Source organism: Aythya marila, assembly GCF_965140915.1.
Source record: "Aythya marila genome assembly, chromosome: 1".
Classification (NCBI taxonomy): Eukaryota; Metazoa; Chordata; class Aves; order Anseriformes; family Anatidae; genus Aythya; species Aythya marila.
The window spans coordinates 206,850,115-206,877,646 of record NC_139042.1 but is presented as its reverse complement, the minus strand read 5'-3'; the positions used below and the strand labels follow the sequence as shown (position 1 = coordinate 206,877,646).

Below are 27,532 nucleotides of genomic sequence, written 5' to 3'. Positions count from 1 at the left end.
GGGGTCGGGGCGGGGGGGGAGGCCGGGAGCGGGGGCCGGGAGCTGTCCAGGGCCCGGTGCTGGGGGCCGGGAGCTGTCCGCGAGCCGGTGCTGAACCGGGGCCAGGACAGAGCCGGGGCTGGAGGCCGGGAACGTCCCGGTACCGGAGGCTGGGACGGCCCCGGGGCCAGTGCTGGGGGCCAGGAATTGCCCCAGGCTGGAGGCCGGGAATGTCCCGGTGCTGGGGGCCGGGAGTGGTCCTGGACCCGGTGCTCGGGGGCTGTCCAGGATCCACAGTCACAGAATATCCCAAACTGGAAGGGACCAAAAGGATCACGGAGCCCAACTCCCGGCACCGCACAGATCGACCAAAAATCTTAGACCCTGTTCCTAAGAGCACAGCCCAATCGCTTCCAAAATCCCTACAGTCTCGGTGTGGTGACCGCGTCCCTGGGGACCCTGTCCCGGTGTGCGACCACCCTCCCGGTGCAGAGCCTCGTCCTGATGGCCTAAACCCCCCCTGCCCCAGCTTGGCACCATTCCCGCGGGTCCTATCACATTTTTTATGATATTATGGCATTACAGATTTATGATATCATGGCATTACAGAGAACAGGTCACCCACCCCCCCACTGCCCCTCATAAGGAAGCTGTAGACCCCAGTGAGCCCCCCCTCAGCCTCCTCTTCTCCAGTGCCCGATCGCCTCCCCCGACCCTACTGGGGGGGACACGGGGACACGGGGTGCAGGGGGGGCAACGGGAGCTCAGGAGGCTTCGTGCAGCCGCGCAGTGATGGGGCAGGGTGAGGGGGGGGGCTGCAGGAACCAGAGGTGCCCCCCGGGATGTGGAGGCAGAGGGGGGGTCCCAAACGGGCAGGGGGAGGTCAGGCAGCGAGGGCATCCCGTGTGCTGCGGGGGGGTGCAACGTGGTGGGAGCACAGAGGGGCAGAGAGCTGTAATTGGGGGGTCCCCAGAGGCTGTGGGGGGGGGTCCCAGGGAAGCAGCACCCGAGGGTCATCAGGGGAGGACCTGGGGGGGCCAGGAAGAGCTCTGGGTGCTGGAGGCCGCAGAGATGAGGCCGTGAGGCTGTGCAGGGCTGGGGGGGGTCCATGGGCCAGGGAGCAGCTCGTGCTGGGGGGCAATGGTCTGGGGGTGGGGGGCCGGGGCGCCCACCCCTCCCTGCAGCCACTTGGGCAATGCTGGGACAGGCTTACAGCAGGGCCAGCCGGGACCCCCCCCCCCCATCCAACTGTGCCATGGCACCGTGCTGAGCCCCCCCCCCATCCAATGGTACCCCAGCCTCCAAGGTACTGGTCCCAGTGGCACAGACCCCCCAGGACGTGATCCCCCCACCCCGAGGGTGCCCCCTGCACACACTTGGGGTTTGGGACCCACTGCTGGAGGCCCAGAGGGCACTGCCCCTGGGGGAGGACAAAGCCGGGGGGCACCCGGCTCCCCCCCACCCCACTGGGGCTTTGTGAGTGCCTGGGGGGGGTCAAAGGGGCACTGAGACTCCCCCAGCCCCCTGCCCGTATGGGGCCAGCTCCCTGCAGCCCCTTCCCAGCCCCGGGAGGGCAGAGCAGTGCCAGGGTCCCCAGCCCCCATAGTGTCCCCCCCCCAGCCTGTCTGTCCCAGGGTCCAGCACTGCCCCCACCACCCCCAGACCCCCGCCCAGGGACACCAGCCCCCAGCCCTGCCTCCCGCAGTGCAGATTAGGGCAGCCCCAGCCCCGTACAACCCCATACAACGCTGTGGCAGCAGCCAGATGGGGTGGGGGGGTGGCAGCGACACCACCACCCCCCCCAGCCCACCCCCCCGGCTGACCCAGCTGCTGCCACGGCCCCGAGCCTCCCCCCACCCACAGCAGCCCCGGGCAGGGCTCCACGGGGGGAGGACGTGATCGGGGCTTAGGGCCGAGCTCTGCTGGGACGGAGCCTCCTGCACGCCACCGTCCTGTCCCCCTCCGCCCCCCCCAGGGCTGTGTGTCCCCCCCCGTCCCCCCCCCCCAGTCCCAGTATGAGGGCACAGCCGGTCCCAAACACCAAAACACCGCCTGCAGGAGCCTTTATTGGGCACCCCAGGGCAGGGGGCTGCCGGTGCCCGCAGGGAGCAGGACCCAGGCCCCCCCATGCAGCGGGGGGAGCACGGCACGGCCCCCCCACACACCCTCAGGGGCTGTCTCCCCCCCCCCTTGGCCAGCAGGAGGTCCAGGTAGGCGCCGGTGACCAGGTCCTCGTCCTGCACCCCCAGCTCCGCCATCAGCTCGCGGGCCACGCGCTCGCCGTGCTCCACGCTCTGCTCCTCGCTCAGCACCACCTGCGGGCACCGGGGGGACACCGGGGGGGGGGTGAGGGGACACTGGGGCGTGCACCCCCCCCCCGTGGCCGTACCCGGCTCACCTCCAGCTCCAGGAAGTCTCCCAGCCCCTCCACGCTGTCCAGGTGCACCCGTGTCTGCCCCACCATGTAGAGCAGCCGCTGCTTCCTCACCACACCCAGCACGCCCAGTGCCTGTGACAGCACCGCCTGCACGGGTCCCAGGGAGGTTGGCAGGGGGGGGGGACCCACAGTGGGACCCCCGCCCCCCAGGGGCCGTGGGGCAGCCCCGGTGCTCACCTCCAGCCCGTCGGGGTCGTCCGTGGGGGTGATGCTGAACTGGGACAGCTTGGGGCCCGCGGTGTCGGGGCGCTCGTAGAAGATGAGCTCGCCTCGGCCATCCTGGGGGGAAATCGGGAGGGTTGGTCCACGTCCTCCCCCCCTAAGTTCCAGCACCAAACCAGGCCCCACACCGGCCCCCCAGTTCTCATCCCCAAACCCATACTGGTCCCATGCCCCGTGCCCACTGCTCCCCCAGGTCCCATCCCCTGCACCCCCCTCCCCAGGCCCTGTACCCAGTACCCACCCCCCAGTTCCCATTCCCTGTCACCCCCCAGGTCCTGATACCCATACCCCACTCCCCTGTGCCCCCTCCCCATCTCCCGCACCCTCATACCCCCCCCCCCGAGTCCTGTCCCCTGCACCTCCCCTGGACCCTGTACCCCCCCCCCCCAGCATCCCATCCCCCATCCCCACCTGCCCCCTCCCATATTCCCCCATTCCCCTCCCCATCCCCCATCCCACCCCTCACACAGGTCCCATCCCAGCGCAGCCCCCCCGTACCCCATCCCCACCTCCCCCGGATCCTGAGACCCCTCCCCGTGCCCCCCCCGGACCCCTCTCCCTCTGCTTCCCCCGGGTCCCCCTCCTCCCCCCGGGGTCCTCCCCCTCCGGTCCCATCCCCCCACCTCCCCTGAGCCCCATCCCCGTACACCCCCGGCTCCCAGTACGGGCTCCCAGTACGGGCTCCCAGTACGGGCTCCCAGTACCCTCCCCCGGTACTCCCGGTCCCGGTACTCCCCTCCCCTCCCCCGGGTCCCATCCCCGTACACCCCCGGCTCCCAGTACCGGGTCCCAGTACCCTCCCCAGTACTCCCTGTCCCGGTACTCCCCTCCCCTCCCCTCCCCCGGGTCCCATCCCCGTACAGCCCCCCCGGTACTCCCGGTCCCGGTACTCCCGGTCCCGGTACTCCCGGTCCCGGTACTCCCGGTCCCGGTACTCCCGGTCCCTCCCCGTCCCCGTTCCTCACGGGGAACCGGCGCAGCTTGAGCCTGCCCGCGGGCACCCTGAAGAAGGTGTCCTCCTGGCTCAGCTCCGTGCCCCCCGCCCCGCTGCGCTCCGCCGCCCCCCGCGCCGCCGCCGCCGCCGCCCCCCGCCGCAGCCGCGCCTTCAGCTCCACGTTGCGCCGCATCCCGCCGCGCCACGTGACGTCACCGCCACCGCGCCGCCCCCATTGGGCCGCGCCCGCCACGCCCCCCGCGCCGCCGGCCAATGGGCGGGGAGGGGCGGGGCGAGGCGGCCATGGCGGCCATGGCGGCGGGGAGCGGGACCGGGACGGGAACGGGGACCGGGACCGGGAGCGGGGCTGGGGCCGTGCCCGCCGCCACCCGGCTGAGGGCCTACGCCTGGTGCCGGGAGTTCCTGGCCGGCTCCTGGAAGCTCATCGGCCCCGACGAGTTCGTCATCGGGCCCGTCAGGTACGGCCGGAACCGGAACCGGAACGGGAACCGGAACCGGCACCGGTAACGGAACCGGAACCGGCACCGGGAACGAAACCGGAACCGGAACCGGGAACGGAACCGGGAATGGAACCGGCACCGTCCCGCCCCGCCCCCCCGCCCCCGGTACCCCGTGCCCCCGCCCCCGGTGCCCCCCCCCGTGCCCCCTCCGGTGCCCCCGGTCCCGTCCCCGGTCCCCCCCCGCTCCCCTCCCGGCCCCGTGCCCCGCCGTGTCCCCGCCAGCCCCCCAACCACCGGCAGCCCGGTGCCCCCTGCCCGCCGTTCCCGGTGCCCCAGCCCCCAGTCCCGGTGCCCGCAGCCCCCCGGTGCCCCCTCCCCGTTCCCCCCGCCCCGTTCCCGGTGCCGCCGTGCCCGTTCCCGACCCGGTCCGTGCGGTACCCGCAGCGGGGGGCTCAGCAACCTCCTCTTCAAGTGCGCGCTGCCCGAGCACATCCTCAGCGTGGGCGACGAGCCCCGGCAGGTGCTGCTGCGCGTCTACGGGGCCATCCTGCAGGTGAGACCCCGGCCCCGGCACCCCCCCGGGACCCTCCCGGGACCCCCGGCCCCGCCGCCGCTCACCGGCCCCATCCGCAGGGCGTGGACTCGCTGGTGCTGGAGAGCGTGATGTTCGCCATCCTGGCCGAGCGCGCGCTGGGGCCGCGGCTCTACGGCGTCTTCCCCCAGGGGCGGCTGGAGCAGTACATCCCGGTACGGCACGGGGCAGGATGGGGCGATACGGGGCAGTATGGGGCAGTACGGGGTGAGACGGGGCAGTACGGGGCAGTATGGAGTGATATGGGGTGAGACGGGGCAATATGGGGCAGTACAGGGTGAGACGGGGCAGTATGGAGTGATATGGGGTGAGACGGGGCAATATGGGGCAGTACGGGGTGAGACGGGGCAGTATGGAGTGATATGGGGTGAGACGGGGCAATATGGGGCAGTATGGGGTGAGACGGGGCAGTAGGGGGCAATATGGAGTGATATGGGGCAGTATAGGTGAGACAAGGCAGTACAGGGCAATATGGAGTGATACAGGGTGATACAGAGCAAAATAGGGTACTCCAGGGTGGTACAGGGCAATACAGATTGATATGGAACAATACAGGGCAGTATGGGGCGATATGGGATGATATGGAGCAATACAGGGGAGTATGGGGTGATACAGGGCGATATGGGGTGGTATGGGGTAGTACGGGCTGATACAGGGCAATATGGAGTGAGACAGGGCAATAGGGGACATTACAGGGCAATACGGGGTGATATGGGGTGGTATGGGGCAGGACAGGGTGATACAGGGTGATATAGAGCAATATGGGGCAGCATGGGGCGACATGGGGCAATATGGGGCAGTATGGGATGAGATGGGGCAGTACGGGGCAATATGGGATGATATAGGGTGATATGGAACAATACAGGGCAGTGCGGGGCGATGCAGGGCAATTGGGGGTGGTATGGTGTGGCACGGGCTGATACAGGGCAACACAGAATGATATGGGGTAGTACAGGGCAATATGGGACAGAACGGGGCGATACGGGGTGATATGGGGCAGTACAGGGCGATACGGGTCAGGGGTCCCCCGCTGCCCCCCTTGCTGACGCCGCTGCCCGTCCCCAGAGCCGCCGGCTGCGGACCGAGGACCTGCGGGACCCCGACATCTCCAGGGAGATCGCGGTGAAGATGTCGCGCTTCCACGGCATGGTGATGCCCTTCAACAAGGAGCCCAAGTGGCTCTTCGGGACCATGGAGTGGTGAGGGCTCCTGCGGGGCAGCCTCCCCCAGCCCCAAACCCCTCGGGGGCTCGGGGAGGAGGGGGCGCAGAGCGGCGGGGAGGGGGCGCGGGGGGGCTGCAGCCTCCCCCATCCCACACCCCAGGTACCTGAAGCAGATTTCGGAGCTCACCTTCTCCGAGGAGGGGCAGCTGAAGAAGCTGAACCAGCTGAAGGCCTACAACCTGCAGCAGGAGATGCGGAGCCTCAGGTCAGCCCGGGGTCCCCGGGGGTCTCCGGGGGGGGTCTCAGCTCAGTGGCAGTGGTGGGGGACGGGCGAGGGCTGACGCCGAGCTCTGCCCCCCCAACAGGGAGCTGCTGGAGGCCACCCCTTCGCCGGTCGTCTTCTGCCACAACGACGTGCAGGAGGGTGAGTGCCCAGCGCCCTGCGGCCGTGCCCCGCTCCCCGTCCCCCTCACCCGTCCCTGTCCCCATCCCCGTCCCTGTCCCCGTCCCCAGGGAACATCCTGCTGCTGGCCGGGCACGAGGCCTCCCCCTCGGACAAGCTGATGCTCATCGACTTCGAGTACAGCAGCTACAACTACCGGTGGGCGCGGGGCCGCGGGGGGCTGCACCCCCTCCCCAAAACGGGGGCAGCTCCCCGCTCACCCCCGCTCACTCCCTCCCCAGCGGCTTTGACATCGGGAACCACTTCTGCGAGTGGGCCTACAACTACACGCACGGCTCCTGGCCCTACTACAAGGCTTCCCTGGAGAACTACCCCAGCCGGCAGCAGCAGGTGAGCCGCGTTGCCCCCCGGGGGGGCTGCAGGAGGTGGGGGGGGCAGGGCCGGGGCGCCCTCCCCTCGCCGCGTCCCAGCCCGCTGCTCGCCCCCCCAGCTGCATTTCATCCGGCACTACCTCTCGGAGGACTCGGGGCGGCGCGGGGACACGACGCACGAGGAGCAGGCTCGCATCGAGGAGGAGATGCTGACGGAGATCAACCGGTGAGGGGCGCGGTGCTGGGGGCACCCCCGGGCCGCCCCCCCGCTCGCCCTGCTGGGGGCCGGGGGTGCTGAGGGCTGCGCTCCCCCCCAGGTTCGCTTTGGCCTCCCACTTCTTCTGGGGCCTCTGGTCCATCCTGCAGGCGAAGATCTCCACCATCGAGTTCGGGTACCTGGTGAGTGCTGCCCCTGGGGGGCCGGGTGGGCGCAGGGAGGGGCCCGGCCCCCACGCGGGGCTGCCCTGGGGCTCTGCTGCTCATCGCCCCCCCCCAAGCACAGGGCAGCGGGGCGGGGGGGCTTAGGGGTGACCCCCAGGTGTTGCAGTGCTCCCCTCGCAGCCCTGCTGTGGGTGTGGGTGGAGGTGGGGGGGGGGGGACAGGTCCTCGCTGACCCCTTTCTCCCCCCCCAGGACTATGCCCAGAGCCGCTTCGAGGCCTATTTCCAGCACAAGGCGCGGTGCTGCTGAGACCCAACGGATCCCCGGCCCTGCCTGCGCCCCCCCCCAGCCCCCCGACCGTGCCGTGGGGCCACAGACGCTGCGCCCCCTCCCACGGGGGCTGCACGAGGTGGCCGTGGGGCTGGTCCCTGCCGTGGCTGCCCCATGGAGGACGGGGACGGGGCAGGGGACGGGGCTGCGTCGGGGCATGGGGTGAGCTGCGGGGCTGCTGGGGTGTGAGGGGAAAGGGGATGGCCCCCCCATAGAGGGGGTGCCCCCTCCCCCCAAAGAGGGGACACAGCCCGGGGGCTTCGCCTTTGCCATCGCTGCTGTAGGCAAAGGAAGCTGCAGCTCCTGCTGCCCCCCCAGTGCCTCTCAAGACCCCCCCAGCCTCTGCAGCCCCCCCTTGCCCCTTCAGCCCTGGCCTCCCCCAGCAGTATGGGGGGGGTTGGAGCCGTGGGCACTGCACTGGTGGGACCCCCTCGGTGCCCCCCGGACCAGGAGGGGTCGTGTGGGTGGTCCTGCGCCCTGCAAGGGCTGCGTGTGGGGGTGCTGGGGGCAGGGGGGGGCTCTGCACATGCATCTCATCCCCCCCCCCAGCTCTCCCCCTCCATCTGGGGCCAGGCAGGACCCCCGAGCTGCTCTGTGCCCCCCCCGTGCCCCCCTGCCTGGCTCCCCGCTGCCTTGGCTGCACAGCCACTGCTCGGCTCGGGGGGGGGGCTGGGGGCTGGGGGCTGGGGCCCCCCGACAGCAGAATGTACAGTCCTGGACCAATAAACGCTGCGCTGGTGCACGGGGGCTGCTCGCTGTCTGCTCCCCCCGTGGCGTTGCCCCCTTTGCCCTGCAGGTTCTGGGGAGGGGGCTGGGTGCGTGCGCCCCCAAGGGGGTCTCTGCTGCCCCCCGGCCAGCTCGGGCGGTGCTCACAGCTCAGCCCGGGCACATGGGGGGGGCTTCGGGGTGGCCTCCCCCTCCTCGGTGCCTGCTGGCTGCGGGGGGGTCGTGGCTTTGCCTTGTGCGTGGCTTCAGCTTCTGCGGCACCCCCCGGGCTCTGCGCCCCCTGCACCCCACAGCGCCCGGACCCCAACCCCCGGGTCCCCTCCTGGCTCCCCTGGGACACCCCCAGCCCCTGTAGGGCCATTGCCCCACAGGACCCCCCCCGGCTCACCATGGGGTGCATGGGGAGGGGGTGTCTGCGGGCAGGGAGGGGGGGCAGAGCCCAGCCCCATGGGGATGTGGGGTGGGGGCCGGGCGGGGGGGCGCGTGGAGGGGGGGGACAGGAGGAGAGCGCCCACCCTGCCCTGCGCCCTCGGGGCGGGCAGGGGGTCGGAGCTGCTGCTGGGGGGGGGTGACCGGGAACGGGGGGGCCCCGGAGGACACTGCGAGCCCGTCGGGGGGACGTGCGGTCGGGCAGGGACCCCTCTGCCCCCCCCAGGGCCCTGGGACCCCCTCCTAACCCCGGGACCCCCTGCCCCAGGCGCGGAGCCCCACGGGGGGGGGCGCCCCGGGGCGCGCTGCCCCCGCTCCTCCCGGTCCCGTCCCGGTTATTTATAGCCCCCCCCCCGCGGCAGCAGCTGCCGGGGTTACCGGGGGGGCTCCCCCCGGGCCGCTCGGGGTCCCGGCAGGTGCACGCGTGGGGCCGGGCCCTGCGCAAGGGCCCCCCCGGCTCCCCCCCCAGCGCGGTGGATCCACGCCGGGGCCCCCACGCAGCGGGACGGGGACACGGGCGTGGGGGTGCGGGGAGCTGGGGGGCCCCGGGGGGTGCCGGTGCCCTCCCGGCCGGGGGTCCGCGGGGAGGGGTCCCTCCGGGTGCCGGGTGCCCGGTGAGGGGAGGGGGGGGCGCGGGGCGAGGCGGGTCCCGGGGGAGGAGCGGCCGGGCGGCCCCGGCCATTTCGGGCCATGTCTCGGGGCCGCCCCCCCGCCCGTGTCCGGTTACAGCCCCCCGGGGCGCGGCGCGGGGCGCACGGAGCCGCCGTCCCCGGGGCGCAGCGGGCGCACGGAGGCGCCGTCCCCGGGGCTCTGCCCCTCGCCGTTCGCACCCCCCGAGCAGGTACCGGGCACTGCGGGGCGGGCGGGGCGCCCGCGGCACCCGGGCCTGGGGGAGGCCCCGAGGGGGGTCGGGGTCCGCTCGGGGCTGGGGGAGCCCCGGGGCGCCGCCGAGCCGCTGCCCCCGGCCCGCGCCGGGCCCCCTCCGGGGCCGTGCCCTCGCGCTGCTGCCGCTTGGGGACTGTCCGCCGGGCCCCCTTGTGTCCCCTGGGTCCCCTTGTGTCCCCCGGGGCGTCCCAGGGGGCTCTGGGTACCCCTGTGCTGGCCAGCCCCTCTGCACCCTGTCCCGCTGCGCCCTGGTCCCACTGCGCCCTGGTCACTGCGCCCCGTCGGGTGGCCCCATAGTCCCCAGGAGCCGAGCCCAGGGCAGGGTTCCCCGTGGGCTGGGCACCTGCAGCTGTGTCCCTGGGGTGTCCCCCAGGGTGTCCCCCGGGGCACGGCCCGGTGCCACACCGCCCCGGTGACCTTGTGACGCTCGGTGGCTGCTGGGCGTGAGGAGAGGGCAGAGCGGCCAGGGCACGTGGGTCCCCCGGGGCCTGCAGTGTGGGGTGTGCTGTGCCGTGCCCTGCAGTGCCCTGCAGTGCCGTGCAGTGCTACGCAGTCCAGTGCAGTGTGCCATGCTGTGTATTGCAGTGCCATGCTGTGCAGAGCCCTTGCAGTGCCGCGCCGTGCCGTACTATGCACTGCAGCGCCGTGCCGTGCGGTGTGATGAGTTCGGAGGGTGCCGTGCAGCTCGGTGCAGTGCGATGCAGTTTAATGCAACCCAGTGCAGCGCAGCAGGAAGCAGGGCAGCCTCACAGGCCCTGCTGTGCTGCAGCGTGGTGCTGTGCTGTGCAGGGTGGTGCTGTGCACTTGGTGCCGTGCAGTCGGTGCTGTGCACTTGGTGCCGTGCAGCATCGCACCCCAGCGCCATGCGGTGCCGCGCAGTGCCGTGGCAGCAGCAGGACTCCTGGCTCTCCCCGTGCTGCTGTTTGCCGTCAGCCCAAGGACGCCCTTGTGGAAGGGCACCTCAGGCTCACATGCTGGGAGGGGGGACAGCTCCGTGGCTCCCCCCACGCCACCGTGTTGAGCCGGCTGCACCGACACCAGCAGGAGCCTGCACCCCACACAGCAGCAGGGGCTCTGCCCGTGCCCCCTGAGGAAGGGGACTCTGGGCACGGAGGGCCACGGGGGGGCCCAGCTTGTGCCATAGCCCCCTCCCCCAGAGTTCCGGGCTGTGGGGACACACGGTGTGGCAGCAGGGGGCCGGTGCTGCTGCGTCCCCCGTCCCCCACGCAGCCGGGTGCGCCGCGGGGGTGTGTCTGCGTGTCTGCCCCCTCGGTTGGGGCAGCGGGACGGTGCCTGACCCTTCCCTCACTGGGCGCCCGTCCAGGGCCATGTGATTGGGACGGGGCCCCCCCCGCGGGCACGCGCACGTGGCTCCGGGGCCTGGCCAGGGCCGACGTGACGCAGCTCTCCTGGCAGCGCCGCCGGCACGCAGCGTGACCGTCCCGGTGCGCGGCGGCCCCGGTGACACCGGGGGGGGCGCAGGGGGGGCTGCGATGCCAGCAGCGTCATGGGGTGTTCCGGGTGGCGCCCGGCGCCACGGCACCGCGGAGCCTGGCGCCCGGTGCCAGGTGTGGCCATCCCCAGGCACCGTCCCCGCGCTCAGCCACCCCCGCGCGCCCCCAGGTGCCAGCAGCCCCCCAAGATGGCAGAAGCCCACCAGGCCGTGGCCTTCCAGTTCACCGTCACCCCCGAGGGCTTAGATTTCCACCTCAGCCGCGAGGCCGTCAAGCAGCTCTACCTCGCCGGCATCTCCTCCTGGAAGAAGCGCTTCGTCCGCGCCAAGGTGGGCCCGGGGGGGGAGCTGCGGGGCCGGGTGGTCCCTGCCGCCCCGCCACCGCCACCCTGACCCCCCTGTGCCCACAGAACAGCTTCCTGACCGGCGTCTACCCCGCGTCCCCCTCCAGCTGGATGGTGGTGGTGATGGCCACCGCCGGCTCCTTCTACTGCCAGGTGGACCCCTCCATGGGGCTGATCGCCCGCATCCGCTGCTTCCTGCCTGAGAGGTGAGCGGGGGCGGCTCCACGTGGCCCCCAGCCTCTGGGCACCCCACACAGCCCCCCACCCCAAAGGCATGGTGTCCCCAAGGACGGACCATGCCCCACGTCCCTCAGCTGCCCTATGGGCACGTCCCTGCCTGCAGTGTTCCCCCGGGGGTCCCACCCCACAGGTCCCCCAACACCGCGAGCATGGCCCCAGCACGGGGACACCCCCCGGGACATCCCACCCGCGTGTCCCCCCAGCCCCCTGGTGCCCCCCACGCGGTCACGTCCCCACCTCAGCCCTCTCCCCGCTCCCCGCAGCCAACTCCTGAGCTACGAGAGCCGGACGGTCGTGAGCGCCGTCCTCTTCTCCACCGGCGTCTGGCTGTCAGCTGTGCTGCTGTTCCGGCAGACCATGAGGCTGCTCCTCTCCTACCACGGCTGGATGTTTGAGCCCCACGGCAAGATGAGCCGCAGCACCAAGATCTGGGTGGTGCGTGCCCGCGCGTGCGCCTCCGACATGCGCGTGTTGCACGGGGGACCCTGGGGGCTGCTGTGGGGAGGGGGACGCGTGGGCACCCCTGGCACCCCTCTGCCCCTGACCCCCAGCCTCTGCGCTGGCCCCGCAGGCGCTGATGAAGGTGCTGTCGGGCCGCAAGCCCCTGCTCTACAGCTTCCAGACCTCGCTGCCCAAGCTGCCCGTGCCCCCCGTGGAGGCCACCATCCGCAGGGTAAGGGCTGAGCGGCGCGGGGGCACCTTCCCGGCGCTGCCCTCCCGGCCCCCCGGGGACAGGCGGTGACCCGAGCCCCCTGCCCGCAGTACCTGGAGTCCGTGCGCCCGCTGATGGACGACGAGAAGTACGGCAAGATGGAGGCGCTGGCCAAGGAGTTCAAGGAGAAGACGGCGCCTCGGCTGCAGAAGTACCTGATCCTCAAGTCCTGGTGGACCACCAACTACGTGAGCCCAGCCCCGGGAGCGGGACGCTGCCGTGATCCCACGGCCTGGGGGTGGTCACCCCTTTGTGGGGCCCTGGGGCACCCAGGTTGTTGTGGGGGGGGGGTTATGGGGTGGTCCTGGGCAGCCTCGTGCCACCCCTGTCCCTGCTCCTGTGTCCCATGTGCTGAGAAGCTCCAGCCTGGGCCTTCCTCTGCAGCCCACCGAGCCCAGAGGAGATGGGGATGGGGACTGGGATGGGGATGGGGACAGGGACATGGGGACGTTGCCCCCCAGGGCAGCCTGGGGACCCCAACAAGGTCACTGTGGATAGGACAGGGGGTCCTGCACCGAGCCCCAGTGTGGGGAGGGCAGGGGCTGACCCCGCTCCCTGTCCCTGCTCCTGCAGCTGGCCCCTTCCACTGTCCCTCTCCCCTGCCCCTGTCCCACGTCCCCTTCCCACTGTCTGTGTCTGCTCTCCCTGCACCTGGATGTCCCTGTCCGGCCACATTCACCCCACTTTGTCCCCTTTTCCTGTCCCGTTCCCCCATCCCTACCCCTTGTCCTTGTCCATTGCCCCATCTGCCCTTCCTGTCCCCATCCCTGTCCCTGTTCCTGTCCCCAATCCCCATCCCTGTCCCCATCCCCGTCCCTGTCCCCAATCCCCATCCCTGTCCCCATCCCTGTCCCTGTCCCGTCCCTGCCCGCAGTGACCCGTCTCACGTCCCCGTCCAGGTGAGCGACTGGTGGGAGCAGTACATCTACCTGCGTGGCCGCAGCCCGATCATGGTCAACAGCAACTACTACGCCATGGTGAGGGGGGTGGCGGTGCCACGGCGCCGTCCCCCGGCCGGGGACATTCCCAGACCCGCACCGAGCCGGGCAGGGACCCCCGTGCGCGCCCCCAGCCCGTCCCTTGTCCCCAGGACTTCCTCTACGTGACGCCCAGCCACGTGCAGGCTGCCCGTGCGGGCAACGTGGTGCACGCCATCCTGCTGTACCGCCGCAAGCTGGACCGCGGGGAGATCCCTCCCGTGAGCACTGGGGGGGCACGGGGTCGGGGAGGGGGCGTTGGGCTGCGGGGCAGGATGGGGGCACCAGGGGGGGGGGTCTGGGGAGCCTGGCGTGGCACGGGAGGGAGGGGAGTAATGGGGCAGGGCTGGGGGCAAGTGCTATGGGGCTGGCAGGGGGTCAGGGGGCTGCAGCGGGGCTGGGGGCTGCAGTGGGGCTGGGGTGGGAGCCCCTCTCGTTGCCCCCCCGCAGATGATGGCGCTGGGCATCGTGCCCATGTGCTCCTACCAGTCGGAGCGGATGTTCAACACCACCCGCATCCCCGGCAAGGAGACGGGTACGTGGCCGGCGGGGCCGTCCTGAGCCCTGCACGCAGGGGGGTGCCCCGGGGGGGGCTCAGCCCCCTGCCCCCCGGGGTCCCGTGGTGCCTGGGGGGGGCCGCAGCGGAGCAATGATGCCCCCCCCGCAGACACGCTGCTGCACTTGCTGGACAGCAAGCACCTGGCCGTGTACCACAAGGGCCGCTTCTACAAGGTGTGGCTGTACTACGGGGGGCAGCTGCTGAAGCCGCGGGACCTGGAGCTGCAGTTCCAGCGCATCCTGGACGACCCCTCGCCCCCCCAGCCCGGCGAGGAGCGGCTGGCGGCGCTCACGGCCGGGGACAGGTGCCCGGAGAGGGGACGCGGGGCAAGGGGGGACCCGGCTGCCCCAAGGGGTGGTGGCACCCGGGGGCTGCCGGGGCACGGGGGCATCGCCAGGCGCCCGCCCTCACCGCTGGGGGTGCCCGCAGGGTGCCCTGGGCCGAGGCGCGGGCCAAATTCTTCAGCCAGGGCAAGAACAAGGTGTCGCTGGACGCCATCGAGCGGGCAGCCTTCTTCCTGACCCTGGACGAGGAGGCGCACGGCTACAGAGCGGACCAGGAGGACTGCATGGACACCTACGCCAAGTCCCTGCTGCACGGGCAGTGCTACGACCGGTGGGCAGCCCTGGGTGTCCCCCCCTCCCCAAGCCCCCGCACCCCTGGGACGCCCCCCGGCACCGCGCCGCTCACCCCGTGCCCCCCCCCCGCAGGTGGTTTGACAAATCCTTCACCCTGGTGGTCTACAAGAACGGCAAGCTGGGCGCCAACGCCGAGCACTCGTGGGCTGATGCGCCCATCATCGGGCACCTCTGGGAGGTACCGGCTGGGGGGGGACCTGTGCCCCCATGGGGCATCCCCCAAATGGGCACCCCTCCCTAAATAGGCACCCCCAAATGGGCACCCCCAAAATGCACATCCCCAAAATGGGCATCCGCAAAATGGGCACACACCCCTAAATGGGCACCCCCAAATGGGCACTCCCCAAATGGGCACCCCCCAAAATGGGCACCCCCAAAATGGGCACACACCCCTAAATAGGCATCCCCAAATGGGCACCCCCCATATGGGCACCCCCCAAAATGGGCACCCCCAAATGGGCTCCCCCCAAAATGGGCACCCCCAAAATGGGCGCACACCCCCCCAAGCTGGGTATCCCACGTTGGGCATCCCCACTGGGCTCCCCCAGAAGTGGGCACCCCCAGTTGGGCACTTTGGAGCTGGGCACCCCCCACTGGGCACCCCTTTGGTTCCCCCAAATCTGGGCATCCCCGGGCTGGGCACCACTCCTGGGGACACCGGGGCTGGGCACCACCATCCTGGGGACACAGAGAGCTCCTGGGGGGTGCAGGAGACAGCCTGGGGGGTAAATGGGGCTGCAGGAGGGCTGTGTGTGGGGCCACGCTGGGGGCAGGTTGGGGGGTGAATTGTGCTGTGTGGGGGAGGCTGGGGGCACTGTGAGGCCGGTGCCCCCCGCTCAGTCCCTGCCTCCCCCCAGTTCATGCTGGCGATGGACAAATTCCAGCTGGGCTACACCGAGGGGGGGCACTGCGTGGGGGACCCTGACACGCGGCTGGCACCACCCCAGCGCCTGCAGTGGGACATCCCCCAGGAGGTGGGTGCAGCCCCGAGGTGTTCCTGCACTGGAGCCAGCCCTGCCCCACAGCCACCCAGTGCCTCCCAGTGCCTCCCAGTGCCACCCGGTGCCACCCGGTGCCGCCCTGGCCCCACGGGATCGGGGCTGACCCTCGGCGTCCCCATCCCGGGGCGGTCGGTGCCCCGTGCCCACCGCCACGGCCGCGTGTCCCCGCAGTGCCAGGCCGCCATCGAGAGCTCGTACCGCGTGGCCAAGGCGCTGGCCGACGACGTGGACTTCTGCTGCTTCCAGTTCTCCGACTTCGGGAAGGGGCTGATCAAGAAGTGCCGCACCAGCCCCGACGCCTTCATCCAGATCTCCCTGCAGCTCGCCCACTTCCGCGTGAGCTGCGCCGCGGGGACGCGCGGGGGGCCCCGGCGGGCGTCCCCCCCCCCGTGCCCGCTGCCAGCCGCCTCTCTCCGCAGGACAAGGGCTGCTTCTGCCTCACCTACGAGGCCTCCATGACGCGGCTCTTCCGCGAGGGCCGGACGGAGACCGTGCGCTCCTGCACCTCCGAGTCGACCGCCTTCGTGCGGAGCATGGGGGACGCCGGGCAGAGCGTGAGCACCGCGCCGCCACACGCCCCTCACGCCGCGCCTTGACCAAATCCCTGTCCCTCCTGGGGGTCCCCTCCCCTTGGGGACATCCCCGTCTCCAGCAGAGGCCCCTGCCCCTCGGGGAGGTCCCCGGAGGCAGCACCCATCTCCACAGCCCTGACCCCGATGGATGTCCCTGTCCCTTGGGGATGTCCCCATCCCTTGGGACCGTTTCCCCAGAGCTGTGGAGCCGCTGCCAGCCCCAGGCAGGACAGAGGACGCCCCCCCGCACAGCACACCCCGGGGTGGGTAGGTTTTGGGGTGTGCCAGCCCCTGAGCTCGGCTCTCCCCGCAGCGAGCCGAGCGCCAGCGGCTCTTCAAGCTGGCGGCGGAGAAGCACCAGCACATGTACCGCATGGCCATGACCGGCGCCGGCATCGACCGGCACCTCTTCTGCCTCTACGTGGTGTCCCGGTACCTGGGGGTAGAGTCCCCCTTCCTGGCACAGGTGAGCGGGGCACGGTGCCGGGGAGTGCGCTTTGCTGTGGGGCGCAGCGGGGCACGGGTAGGTGCAGAGGGGGACAGCGGGGTGCAGTGGGGTGCAGCGGGGTGCAGCAGGGCGCAGTGGGGTGCAGTGGGGTGCAGTGGGGTGCAGGGCACCAGCCGCAGCGCTGACCCCGTCCCCACAGGTGCTGTCGGAGCCCTGGCGCCTCTCCACCAGCCAGACACCACAGCAGCAGCTGAAGATGTTCGACCTGGACAAGTACCCGGACCACGTCTCCACCGGCGGCGGCTTCGGCCCGGTCGGCGTCACTTGGGCATGGGGAGGGGGACAGGGACCCCCCGGGGGGGACCGTCAGACCCCGGGCTCCCCCGGCACTGCTCACATCCCCGCCTCTCATCCCCCCCCCAGGTCGCTGATGATGGCTACGGCGTCTCCTACATCATTGCTGGCGAGAACCTCATCACCTTCCACGTCTCCAGCAAGTACTCCAGCCCCGAGACGGTGAGGGCTGAGGCTGGGGGTCCCCAGGCTGGGGGTCCCCAGGGTGGGGGGGGGCTGGGCAGCCCCCAGCTGAGGCAGGGACAGCTCCCCCCCCAAACCCCACGCAGTGCTGGGCCTCACTGCATCCCAGTCCCTCTCCGTGGGACCCCAACCACGCTCCAGGCTCAAAGTTCCTGCCCATGCAGGACCTGCCGGGGGGGTCCCAAGGGACACGGGGGGGTACCAAGGTTCGGGGGGGTCCCCAGAGTTTTGGGGGGATCACAGGAGACACAGGTTGGGCCCAGGGGCTTGGGGGGGGTCCCCAGGGCTGGGGTGCCCCTCTCTGGGGGGGGCACGGGCTGATGGGGGCGCGGGCGCTGCCGCAGGACTCGAAGCGTTTCGGGAGGAACATCCGCCAGGCCATGCTGGACATCGCCGAGCTCTTCGACGTGCCGGCCAAGAAGGCGGCGAAGTGAGGGGGGCGCGGGCGGCCCCGCGGGGTCCCGGGGGACACGGAGGAGCCGGGACCACGGGGGGCCACGGGGAGAGGGCGGGTGGGGGGGGAGCAGGGCCTTGCTTCTCTGTAAATGCTGCCAATAAAGGCTGCTTCTGCCACCAACCGCGGCCTCTCCGGGGCACGGCGCGGCCAGGGCGGGGGTCCCTGAGCTGTGGGAAGGGGACGGTGGCACTGTGGGGTCCCCAGGGGCCCTCCTGCCCGCAGGCAGCAGGGATAAGGAGCCTCGGTGGGGGTGCCAGGAGCACGGTGCGGCGGTGCCGGGGGTGTGCAGCGGGGCACGGCGGCAGGGAGCGGCGCTGAGCCTCCAGCCGTGTCGGCACGGTGCCCACCCGCACCACGGGGCCCACAGCCCTGGCACAGTGGATGGACGGACGGACAGACAGCAGGAAATACGGACAGTGAGAGCACGGAGCCCCTCGTGCCTGCTACAAGCGGCCCCGCGCCCTGGTGGCAGGGGAGGTGATCCCACAGGGCAGCTGCACGCACCGTGCCCAGAGAGGGGGCTGGTGGGGGTGGGCCAAGGGTTAGGGTCAGGGTTAGGGGTGGATTGGGGTTAGGGTTAGGGTTGGGGTTGGGGTTAGGGGTAGGGCTAGGGGTGAGGGTTAGGGTTAGGGTTACAGTTGGGATTGGGGTTAGGGTTGGGGTTGGGGTTGGGGTTGGGTTAGGGTTCGGGTTGGGGTTGGGGTTAGGGGTAGGGATGGGGTTTAGGGTGAAGGTTAGGGTTAGGGATGGGGTTGGGTTTAGGGCTGGTGTTAGTGTTGGGGTTAGGTTTAGGGTTACTGTCAGGGTTAGGGTTAGGGTTGTGGTTGGGGTAGGGGTAGGGTGACGGTCAGGGTTAGGGTTAAGGTTGGGATTAATGTTGGGGTTAGGGTTAGCATTAGGGTTAGGTTTAGGGGCTAGGGTTAGGATTGGTGTTGGGGTTAGGGTCAGTGTCAGTGTTAGGGTCAGGCTCTGCAGCCCCCAGCCCCTGGGTTCGGCTCCGTGCTCCCCAGAAGCCCCTCCCGCAGCGCCCCCCCTGCCCACCAGGCGCAGGCTGAGCACCCGCAGCCCCATCCTGCACCCCAAAACTGCATTGGGGTCTCATCCTGCACCCCGGGCTCTGCCACCCCTCCTGCTGTGCCACCACCCCCGTGTGGGGTTTGCTGCAGGAGCCAGCGCTGCCCCTCGGCACGGCTCAGCCCCATGCCTGGGGGGGGGTCCTGGATGGGGTTTGGGGCCCCCCAGGTGCCGCCGGGACCCCGAGAGCTGCATCCTGCCGGCTGTGCCAGGCGGAGCCCGGAGGAAAAGGAGCTGCCGATGCGTGTCTGGAGCCGGGCTCCTCCGCCCCACCAGCTCCGTCCCTTATCTGATGCCCCCGATAAGCACAAACCCTGCCGGGTGCTGCGGGTGCAGCCGCGCCGTAACCCTCTGCTGCCCGGCACGGCCCCGCTGGGGGGGGCTGCGTGTGCTGAGCCCCCTCCCCAGCACCTCCAGTCCCTCCCCAGGCCCATGCCCACCGGGGGCTGCAGGGACAGCGTCCCCTCGGCCCCCCAGCAGTGACCGGAGCACTGGGGGCACCCCAGTGCTGTGGGGCTGCCGGGGTCTGGGGGGGGCAGCGAACGCTGCGCAAAGAGCACCGAGGGCGGGGGGGTGTCGGGGACTCCTCGGTGCCACCGCCCTGTGGGGCGCGGGGGGCTCATGGCCAGCCTTGCCAAGGGGGGGCCAGGTCCCAGGGGACGTCTGCTCTGTGCAGGGTGTGCAGCAGTCAGCCACGACCCCCCCCCACCAGTATCAGGGGCTTGGGACCCCAGCAAGGGGACAAGGGGGGGGCACAAAGCAGTGTGGGGCTGACCTCGCAGCTCTGCGCCCCTCTGCGGCATCCTCTGGGGCTGGCTGGGGTACAAGAAGCGTGGCCAAAGCGGGGCTGGGGGCTCGGGGCCAGGGGGCTGGGGTCCCACAGGAGGTCAGGGGCCCGTCTGTCTGTCTGTCTGTCTGTCTGTCTGTCTCTCTGTCCGTCTGTCTGTCTGTCCGGGCACCCACCCGAGGGACCAGCACATCCCCGGGGGCGGCCACCCCAAGGCTTTGATCTCGCCGCCAGCCCGCGGCGCTGCCACCCGCACCGGGGCTATAAAGGCACCAGGACGGCCACGTCCTGCACCAGCCCCGCTGCCCTGCACGCCTCTGACACAGGTGCTGGGTGGGCGCGGGGCGGTGGGTGCCCCCTGGGTGGGTTTCCCCTTGTTGGGTGTCCCCTCGTTGGGTGCCCCCACACCTCTCCATCGCCGCTCTCTTTGCAGGAAGGACGAGGATGGGACCAGCCGCGTTCCTCAGCCTCTGCCTGCTGGGTTTCCTGTCTCTGCCCTCGCTGCCAGGTGAGCCCCCAGCCCCCAGCCCCCAGCCCCCAGCCCCTGCCCCTTGTCTTCTCCTGACCCCCCCAACCCCATCCTGCCCCGGCCCCAGGGACACGCGGGGCCCCCCCGGCTCTTTGCATCGCCCCAAGGACGGAGCACCCATGGGAGCGGGAAGGTGCTCGGGGCTGCCCCAAAAAGCAGCGGCTCAGCAGGGATGGGGCAGAGCACCCCTGGGCTCCCTGCTCTTGGGGGGGGGGGGGACAGGGCTGGACCCCCCCTCACCAAGCGCCCTGTGCCACCCAGGGGTGCAGGCCAACAAGTGCCCCAAGGGCTGGCTGGACTTCAGGGGGAGCTGCTACGGGTACTTCGGGCAGGAGCTCACCTGGAGGAAGGCAGAGGTAGGTGGGGGTCCCTGCAGGGGGGTCCCGGGCTCCCCGCTGCCCTGGCAGCCCCCAGCCCCCCCCCCCCTCACCAACCTGTTGCCCCCTCCCCAGGCTTGGTGCAAGGCGATCCACGCCGGCTGCCACCTGGCCTCCCTGCACAGCCCCGAGGAGCACACGGCCGTCGCCAGGTTCATCGCCAAGTTCCAGCGCAGCGAGGAGGAGGACAATGTCTGGATCGGCCTCCACCACTGGGTGAGCACCCTGGGGTGCCCGGGACCCCCCCACGTCCCCCACCCTCCGTGGGTGCCCTGGATGCATGCCCTGCTCCAAACCCTGCCTGGGCGCAGGGGAACCGTGCTGGTTGCCCCCAGTTTGCCCCCGGTTTGCCCCCATCCCAGAGCAGGTCCCTGTCCCTGGCTGCCCCACGTCCCCTCCGTGTCCCCCCACCCCACAGCCCCATGCCCACGCAGCCCCCCAGCCGCCCGCAACCCCCTCCCCTAACGCCAGCCTCCTTCCTCCCGCGGCCCAGAACCAAGCCCGGGTGTGGATAGACGGCTCCAAGAAGCGCTACTCCGCCTGGGACGACGACGAGTTCCCCAAGGGGAAGCACTGCACGGTGCTGGAGGGCTCCTCGGGTGAGCGGGGACGCTGCTGGTCCCGTGGGGGGGTCGGGGGGACAGGGGGACGTCCCTGCTCTCGGCACCGCCGGTCCCAGGCTGCTCCTGGACCCCCCCACCTTGAGCAAGGGTCTCCCCACGCAGCCCCCCTCGCCCCCCCAGCGCTCGCTCTGCTCTCTCCTCTCGCAGGTTTCATGTCGTGGGAGGACAACGCCTGCAGCGAGAGGAACCCCTTCGTCTGCAAGTACTCTGCCTAGAAGCGGGGCCACCAGCGAGCCGCCCCCCGGCCCTGCTGTCCCCCTGCACCCCGCGTCCCCCCGCCCCACTGCCTGCTGCCCCGGACCCTCGGCGCCCCCCCGCTCCCATTGCCCTCGCTGTGCCCGTGGCGGGGGACCCCTCAATAAATGCGCACGAAGCACACCCTGGTGCTGTCTCTTCCTCCAGCTGCACCCCTGCCCCGCTCGGGGCTGTCCCCCGGTCATGGCAGGGCGCAGGGCTGCCCCTGGGGGGGCTCTGTCTGCAGCCCCCCACCACATGGTGTGATACCGGGGCCAGCAGTGAGGTGCGCCCGTGGGTGGGGGGCTGCACGTTGGGCAGGGGCCGGAGGGATGAACACTGCTGAAGGGACCTGGAGCTCGTTTGGGGGAAAGGGGGCAGCCGTGCCTCCTGGTGGGGGGGGGCACAATGGGCACAGCTGGGCACAGAGCCCCCCGTGATGCTTCTCCTGCACCCCTGAAGCCCCCAGCACACGGGGACGTTGCACTGGGACCAGCGGTGCCACTGCCTGGGGCTGTGCTGGGGTGGAGGAGAGGGGCCCCCAGCCCCCTGTGCCCCCCCCGGCTGGGTATCACCATGGGGGGCACCGGGGCTGCACCGGGCCATGGGGTCAGGGGCTTTTTGGGGAAGCAGCGAGCACCAAAAACCTCTCAGGGAGCATGGGGCAGGCGGCAGGGTGGGGGATTCCCTGCCCGTGGGAAGGCAAAGGGTGCGCAAGGGATGGGGGTGTGGGGGGGGGTGTGCATGGGGGGGTCTGATCCCGTAGGAGGAGAGCGAGGAAGGATCAAAGGAGGGGCACGGAGAGGAATCGGGGGGTTTTGTACAGTTTGTGGTCAAAATAAGAAGTGGCACAGCCAGTGGTCCCTGCTGCAGTAGTGCCAAGTGCCTCTGGCACAATGTCCCCCTCCCCGTCCCTGTCCCTGTCCCTGTCCCCATCCCTGTCCTGCCCCTGCCCCACGCACTGCCCCTGCTTGTGCCCACCGGGCTGCCCTCGGTGCAGGGCATGATGCTGATAAGGGATTTATCAGACCACTCCTGTTCCCCACCTGGTCTGGGGTCATTCCTTCATTTTGTAGGATTTCGAGGGATACAGAAATAAAAGAGCTTTAATCAGAGCATGAGAAACCCTTCCCTTCCCTGCGGTCCGCACACCGCTAAGAAGGCAAGGCACAAAATGCGTTTGGGAGATCTCACCGAAACTCTCCAAAGCCAACGTCACCGTCTCGGGCCGTTCCTGCTGCTTTCCAACGAAGCCTCCTCGCTTCCTGCTGCTTGAGCTGCCGCCTGTGGGCAGCGAGAGACGCCTGCCAGCCTGCCGGTGCCAGGTCCAGTGTCACACCCAGTGCCACTGGCAGCATTTTTTGGGGCTGCCCGCGCCGCATCCGCAGCGAGCGGTGCCAGGCGGGGGCCACGGGCGGCGCCAGGCGGAGCGGGACGCGGTGACCTCCCCAGCAAAGGGATCGGGACCAGGACCTCGTGCCCCCATGGGGTCTCCAGCCCAGTCCCTTGTCACTTGTCCTGAGTGCCAGCACTTGGTGTCCTGCTCCCCCTGGCCCAGCTCCATGGGTGGTGGAGGGGGTGCGGTGTTCCCGTCCTGCTCCAAGGGCTCCGAACTGGGTCCAGTGCTGGGATCCCAGTACAAGAGGGGCCTGGGTAGGATGGGGGGAGCCCAGTGCAGAGCCCCCAGGGTGGCCCCACGGAGCCACTGGCCCCGGGTCACCCGGCAGGTCCCTGTCACCAGGAGTGGCAATTGCACCGTGCTCAGTTCCTTTGGGTTGGGTAGCGTAAACATGGCAGGGGGTGTTTGTTGGCTCCCAAACCCCTTCATGAGGCTGATCATGGACATCCCAGGCCCAGTGGTTCTGGACTGTGGGAGTGAAATCAGCCCCAGCCTGCTGACCCTTCCCGCACCCGGAGCTGGAGATGTCACAGGCAGAAGCCTGGCTGGCCTTCCTGCTGGGTTAAGGCTTTGCACCCCTTGGGTGCAGGGTGCTGGCTGTGCAGAGAGTGAAACATTACAATTTTAGGTCAAATGGAGAAAGACGTGCTGTGCTACCAGTGCCTCTGGTGGGCACCAGCCCCACGGAGCCAGAGCCAGCGGCCGGCAGAGTCATTGCCGTGTGGGCAGACGAGCACCACGCAGGGAGGGCAATCGAATTTTATGAAGCACATTTGGCTTAACGAGCTTCTCCGAGAGAGGTGGCGATCTGCACAGCCAGCGATGCCTCCTGGGCGCTGTGTTTCCTAATTACCATCAGCACGCAGCCAACATCACTCTGCGAACTGCCGCGCGTGCAGCCAGGGCCGCTGACGTTACGGGGTCTTTGCAATTGTTCCATCGCGCTCCCTGTGAGCGTCCCGAGTCCCAGACTGCCAAACCCATCACTGCCTGCAGCTGGGGCTTCGTTATTGCAGGCCCAGGATGTTTCTGGGTCAGAATCACTGCAAGCTTGTGCGCGGTCGCTGCAGTTACCTTGGAGCTGCCCTGGGTGCGATGGAAGGCAGCGTGCCGCTACAGCCGCTCCTCTTCCCTCCCAGGCTGTGCCCTGGACGTCCTGGTGGGGCTGTGTCCTGTGAATGTGCTTCGGGAGGCTGCAGGCAGCAACTCGGGGTGCTGGGGATGCTGAATGAGGTCGGCACCGAGGTGCTTGGGGAGCCGGCTGTGCTGGCATCTGGTGGCAGCTGGTGTGAGCAACACCAGGCATGGGATTCGGTACCCACTTGAGAAATGGTGTCCGTGATCTGAGCAGTGTGACTGCTGGCTGCCCCAGCGCTGTTTTACCTCGTGCCGAATCACCAAACAAGCCCCTGGTGCGGTGGAGGGGGCAGTGCGAGCAGTGCCCCCGCTCCTCGCCCCGGGGCTGTGCTGAGCCGGGTGCCCCGCGCTGTGCCAAACACAAACCCTGAGCTACCACTACGGAGCTCTGCGGAACAGCACGGCTTGGATTGCAGCCACAGCTCAGCAGAGTCCTCCTTCTGCCCAGGGCCCCCCAAAACCCATCCCAGACCCGCCGTGCCCTGCAGCACCAGCTGGCAGCAGGACCAAGGGGCCGGGGACAGAAGGCAGAGCTGGGGGGACCTGCGAGAAAGCAGCCTCGAGCCTCCTGCAGCCCCGCGGGGCCGGGTGGCACCGCACAGTGTACCGGGGTGCCAGCAGCCAGCCTGGCACAGCCACAACCCGTGCCTGCAGCCCCCAGACCCCCCTCACACTGCCCCACACCGTGCCCAGTGCCAGTGGGGGCACGCTGTGGGATGACACCAGCACCATGCTGGGCTCTGCCCCCCCCAAGCCACCTGGGCGCACGGCAGCCGTTGGCACCGGGACCCCCCCATTTCCCCATTTCCCCATTCCCCCTCCTGAGCCCCCCCCCCGCAGACCCCGGGCACGGGGTTCTCCTGGCACTCCAGCAGCCCTGGCGCAGGGCCCGGCGCCTGCCATGGCACGGGCAGAGGCGTTTGATCTTGGGGCGTGAAGGCAGCATGAGGGCGGGCAGCAGCAGCGCGCGCTGCACCCGCTGCCCCCGAGACGGAGACACCCCCGGCCCCTCCAAGCAGCTCCGGGGCCCGCGGCCACGCAGTGTGCCTCATCTCCGCCTTGGCACCAGCACGGCCACCCCGTGCCCGGCGAGGACGACAGCAGAGGGGTGCCCGGCCCCCCCCTGCCTGCCCCATCAAAGGCCGGCAGCGCTGGCCACACGCCGCTGCCTCCCCAAGTGCGTCGATGAGGCCGCCGCGCGTGATCCCTGTTTGCTTTGGGGCAGGGATGACATTTTCGGGCTGCTTGTGTTGTGCCTCCCCACGGACCCCTCCCTGCCCTCGCAGGGATAAAACCCCCGGGGCTGCCGCCGACCGCCCGGAGCGTGGACACGAGCGCTGCTGCTGCTGGACACAGGTGAGCCCCCACAGCCCCCGCCTGCTGCACCCGGCTGCGCTCCCGCTCCTCTGCTCAGCCACAGGCCCCCAGCCCGGCCCCACAGCGGTCTGGGGTCCCCTGCAGACTGCAGCCCCCATCCCTGCACCCCAAACCTGCATCCCTGCGCCCTGCAACCCTGTACCCGGCAACCCTGCAGCCTGCAGCCCTTCACCCCACAAACCTGCACATCACAGCCCTGTACCCCACAAACCTCCACCCTGCAAACCTGCACTCTTCATCCCTGCACCCCACAGCTCTCTGCACCAAAAACCTGCACCCCACATCCCAGCACCCCACATCCCTGCACTCTATATCCCTGCCCCCTGCATCCCTGTAACCCCACACCCCTGTAAGTTGCATCCTTGCACCTCTGTGCCCCAGCACTGCTACCCCACACCATCTGTAAGCTTCATTCCCGTGCCTGGCGTCCTTGTTCCCTGCCCCCCTGCGCCCCCAGACCCACAACAAAGTGCCCCAATCCTCACACCCTGCGCTCCACACCCTGCGCTCCAGCATCCTTGCACCTTGCACCCCTGTAGCCCTGCACCCCACACCTTGCACCCTGCAGCTCACATCCTGCACCCCTGTAACCCTGCACACCCTGCAGCTCGTGTCCTACACCCCACATTTTGCATCCTGCACCCCCCACCTCGCATCCCTGAATTCCTGCGCCCTGCACCCACCCACACCACGCACCCCCTGCCCCTGCACCCTGCTCCCCACCCTGCACCCACGCTCCCTGCTCCCCCCACTCAACAGTGCCCACACCCATGGTGCTGGGGTCCCCACACACCCCTGCCTGAGCCCCCAGCTCCAGGACAAAGAGAGGCTCCAGGCACAAGGGAGCCCCCCCCTGTGCCAGTAGGGGTGGGGGGCTCAGCCGAGGCAGCCCCCAGGAGCCGGGTGCTGAGGGGGCCCCGTCCCCGCAGCGGTGTCCTGCCAGGGAAGCGAGATGGCACCGACGTGGACGCCGGGGCTCTGGCTGCTGGGCTGCCTGCTGCTGGTCCCCGCGCTGTGGGGTGAGTGCCCCACGCCCCCCCCGTGTCCCGCTGTGCCCCCGCTGCCCCCCGCTGCCCCCCTCCTCACCCGGTGCCTCTGCAGGGCAGGATCTGTCCGAGCTGTCCGACTGCAGCCCGGGCTGGGTGCCCGTCAGCGGGGGCTGCCTCGGCTTCTTCCCCTGGGAGCTGAGCTGGAACAGGGCTGAGGTGAGTGATGCGGGCAGTGGGGGGGCTCTGCAGCCCTGGGGGGCCGTGTCACAGCACCCCGGGGCCACCCCATGATGGGGACCCTCTCCAAGGGCTCCCTTCCCTCACCGCACCGGGTGACACCGCGGTGGCACCGCTGCTGTGCGCCAAGGCTGCGGTGCCAGGCGCCAGCGTCCCCGCGTCCCCACAGCCCCGGTGCTGCTCCCACCGCCCTCCTCCTGGGGAGGTGGGGGCCGGGCTGACGCTGCCCTCCCCGCTGCAGGCCTTCTGCCGGCGCTTCGGCTCCAGGACCCACCTGGCCTCGGTGCACAGCGAGGAGGAGCTGCAGGCCGTGGCGGATCTGCTCTTCTCCCGCTCCGGCGACGCCAGCGAGGAGGAGCTGGACGAGGAGGTCTGGATCGGCCTCCACCGGCCTCTGCGGGTGAGCACAGCCCCGGGGAACGGCCCCAAACCCCCTCGTTGCCCCGAGGCAGCCCCGAGATGCTCCGAGACTGGGGGTCTGGGGGCTCCCCGGGGGTCCCAGCACCGCCCTGTCCCCCTGCAGAGCCGCAGCTGGCAGTGGTCGGACGGCACGGCGGTGGCCTACAACTCCTGGCACCGGGCGTCCTTCACCAGGCGGAGAGCCTGCGCCGCGCTGCAGGACGCCACGGGTGAGCCCGGCACCGGGGCACCGACACCGGCAGCACTGACACCGGTGGCACCGGCCGAGCCCCGCGGCCTCGTGGCCATGGCCGGGGCAGCCCGTGGGTGGCTCGTGCGTGCACACACAGACACAGGCACACACGCGCGCACACTCGTGCTGTGCACACACACGGCCACATCTCACTCCTGGTGCCCTGGGCTGAGCTGGCAGCTGCAGGACCTGGCCCTGCGCGTGCCGGCTGCCGGCAGGGTGGGCTGTGCGGGGGGCTCACGGCGCATTTCCCTTCCAGATTTCACCACGTGGGAAGCAGAAGCCTGCAGCGACAGAAAACCATTCATCTGCAAGTCCCTCTCCTAGAGCGACACGGCGCCCGCACTGCCTGCAGTGCCCGCAGCACCCGCGGTGCCTGCAGTGCCTGCACCAACACCCCCTGCCCCAACACCCCCTGCCCACCCGGGCACAGCCTCAGGCCCCCAATAAAGGCCCTGAGCTCAGCCTGGTCTGCACCTGCGTGCACCTGCACATGGGGATGGGGATATGGGATGGGGATGGGGATGGGGATATGGGATGGGGATGGGGATGGGGATATGGGATGGGGATGGGATGGGAATGGGGACAGCACAGGGCATCTCTGGGCAGCCCTACAGCACACTGCCCACCCCCATGATCCCCATGAGACCCCCATGGCCTCAGAGACCCGCAAGACCCCAGTGGGGCTCCTGCAGTCCCATGGCCACAAGGGACCCCTGTGACCTTTCCTTGACCCCGCAGCCCCCATGCCCATGACCCCAGGTGCAGCCTGGCCCCGCAGTGGGGCAGCCCCCCCCCCCCAGCCTGCAGCCCCCCAGGACGCGAGGGAGCCGGGTGGCCGTGCCCGCAGGTCCCAGCCCCACGCAG

The 27,532-nt window shown here is 70.4% G+C and overlaps 5 protein-coding genes across 5 annotated transcripts in view; 4 read left to right on the top strand and 1 right to left on the bottom strand.

The window, feature by feature from the left end:
- Positions 1 to 3,882, bottom strand: part of LOC309874294 (uncharacterized protein) — a gene marked incomplete at its 3' end in the record, with an annotated part of 4,567 nt that extends 685 nt beyond the window's left edge. Inside the window, exons 1-5 of the mRNA XM_082752342.1 lie at positions 3,604 to 3,882; positions 2,594 to 2,695; positions 2,378 to 2,503; positions 2,055 to 2,294; positions 144 to 293 (exon numbers count right to left, since the gene is read on the bottom strand). Coding sequence (XP_082608468.1) covers positions 144 to 293; positions 2,055 to 2,294; positions 2,378 to 2,503; positions 2,594 to 2,695; positions 3,604 to 3,765 — 780 coding nt within the window. The 5' untranslated portion in view covers positions 3,766 to 3,882. The remainder of the gene's footprint in view (positions 1 to 143; positions 294 to 2,054; positions 2,295 to 2,377; positions 2,504 to 2,593; positions 2,696 to 3,603) is intronic.
- CHKB (choline kinase beta) lies at positions 3,861 to 8,006 on the top strand. The gene is made up of 11 exons (XM_082780651.1): positions 3,861 to 4,051; positions 4,478 to 4,586; positions 4,667 to 4,780; positions 5,691 to 5,824; positions 5,949 to 6,053; positions 6,154 to 6,212; positions 6,302 to 6,389; positions 6,473 to 6,581; positions 6,682 to 6,788; positions 6,880 to 6,961; positions 7,195 to 8,006. The coding sequence occupies exons 1-11, from the start codon at positions 3,876 to 3,878 to the stop codon at positions 7,249 to 7,251; spliced, it is 1,140 nt and encodes a 379-aa protein (XP_082636777.1). The 5' UTR covers positions 3,861 to 3,875; the 3' UTR covers positions 7,252 to 8,006.
- A 1,110-nt stretch (positions 8,007 to 9,116) lies between these two features.
- CPT1B (carnitine palmitoyltransferase 1B) lies at positions 9,117 to 17,279 on the top strand. Its single transcript, XM_082751644.1, has 19 exons — positions 9,117 to 9,268; positions 10,936 to 11,095; positions 11,176 to 11,315; positions 11,613 to 11,784; positions 11,921 to 12,022; positions 12,112 to 12,249; positions 12,961 to 13,038; positions 13,152 to 13,259; positions 13,489 to 13,573; positions 13,706 to 13,901; positions 14,027 to 14,212; positions 14,308 to 14,413; positions 15,093 to 15,209; positions 15,408 to 15,572; positions 15,656 to 15,790; positions 16,122 to 16,274; positions 16,456 to 16,569; positions 16,680 to 16,772; positions 17,138 to 17,279. The coding sequence occupies exons 2-19, from the start codon at positions 10,955 to 10,957 to the stop codon at positions 17,225 to 17,227; spliced, it is 2,319 nt and encodes a 772-aa protein (XP_082607770.1). The 5' UTR covers positions 9,117 to 9,268; positions 10,936 to 10,954; the 3' UTR covers positions 17,228 to 17,279.
- A 2,276-nt stretch (positions 17,280 to 19,555) lies between these two features.
- On the top strand, positions 19,556 to 20,922 carry LOC309874286 (rheacalcin-1-like; the record flags this gene model as incomplete). Its single annotated transcript, XM_082752328.1, has 5 exons — positions 19,556 to 19,619; positions 19,902 to 19,996; positions 20,093 to 20,233; positions 20,511 to 20,616; positions 20,788 to 20,922. 5 exons carry the CDS (start codon positions 19,556 to 19,558, stop codon positions 20,853 to 20,855), a joined length of 474 nt encoding a protein of 157 aa, XP_082608454.1. The 3' UTR covers positions 20,856 to 20,922.
- Positions 20,923 to 25,739: 4,817 nt separating this feature from the next.
- On the top strand, positions 25,740 to 26,992 carry LOC309874279 (struthiocalcin-2-like; the record flags this gene model as incomplete). The annotated part of the gene is made up of 5 exons (XM_082752315.1): positions 25,740 to 25,806; positions 25,889 to 25,992; positions 26,255 to 26,413; positions 26,537 to 26,642; positions 26,925 to 26,992. 5 exons carry the CDS (start codon positions 25,740 to 25,742, stop codon positions 26,990 to 26,992), a joined length of 504 nt encoding a protein of 167 aa, XP_082608441.1.
- Between the last annotated feature and the right edge of the window lie 540 nt (positions 26,993 to 27,532).

What these genes read in the sequence shown, in the direction of transcription:
- CPT1B (XM_082751644.1), top strand. Translation starts at nt 10,955, where the DNA reads ATGGCAGAAGCCCACCAGGCCGTGGCCTTCCAGTTCACCGTCACCCCC. An exon ending in CGCTGCTTCCTGCCTGAGAG is followed by an intron (nt 11,316 to 11,612) that starts GTGAGCGGGGGC and finishes CGCTCCCCGCAG; the next exon opens with CCAACTCCTGAGCTACGAGA. An exon ending in CCGGCGGCGGCTTCGGCCCG is followed by an intron (nt 16,570 to 16,679) that starts GTCGGCGTCACT and finishes TCCCCCCCCCAG; the next exon opens with GTCGCTGATGATGGCTACGG.
- CHKB (XM_082780651.1), top strand. Translation starts at nt 3,876, where the DNA reads ATGGCGGCCATGGCGGCGGGGAGCGGGACCGGGACGGGAACGGGGACC. An exon ending in TTCGTCATCGGGCCCGTCAG is followed by an intron (nt 4,052 to 4,477) that starts GTACGGCCGGAA and finishes CGGTACCCGCAG; the next exon opens with CGGGGGGCTCAGCAACCTCC. An exon ending in CCATCGAGTTCGGGTACCTG is followed by an intron (nt 6,962 to 7,194) that starts GTGAGTGCTGCC and finishes CTCCCCCCCCAG; the next exon opens with GACTATGCCCAGAGCCGCTT.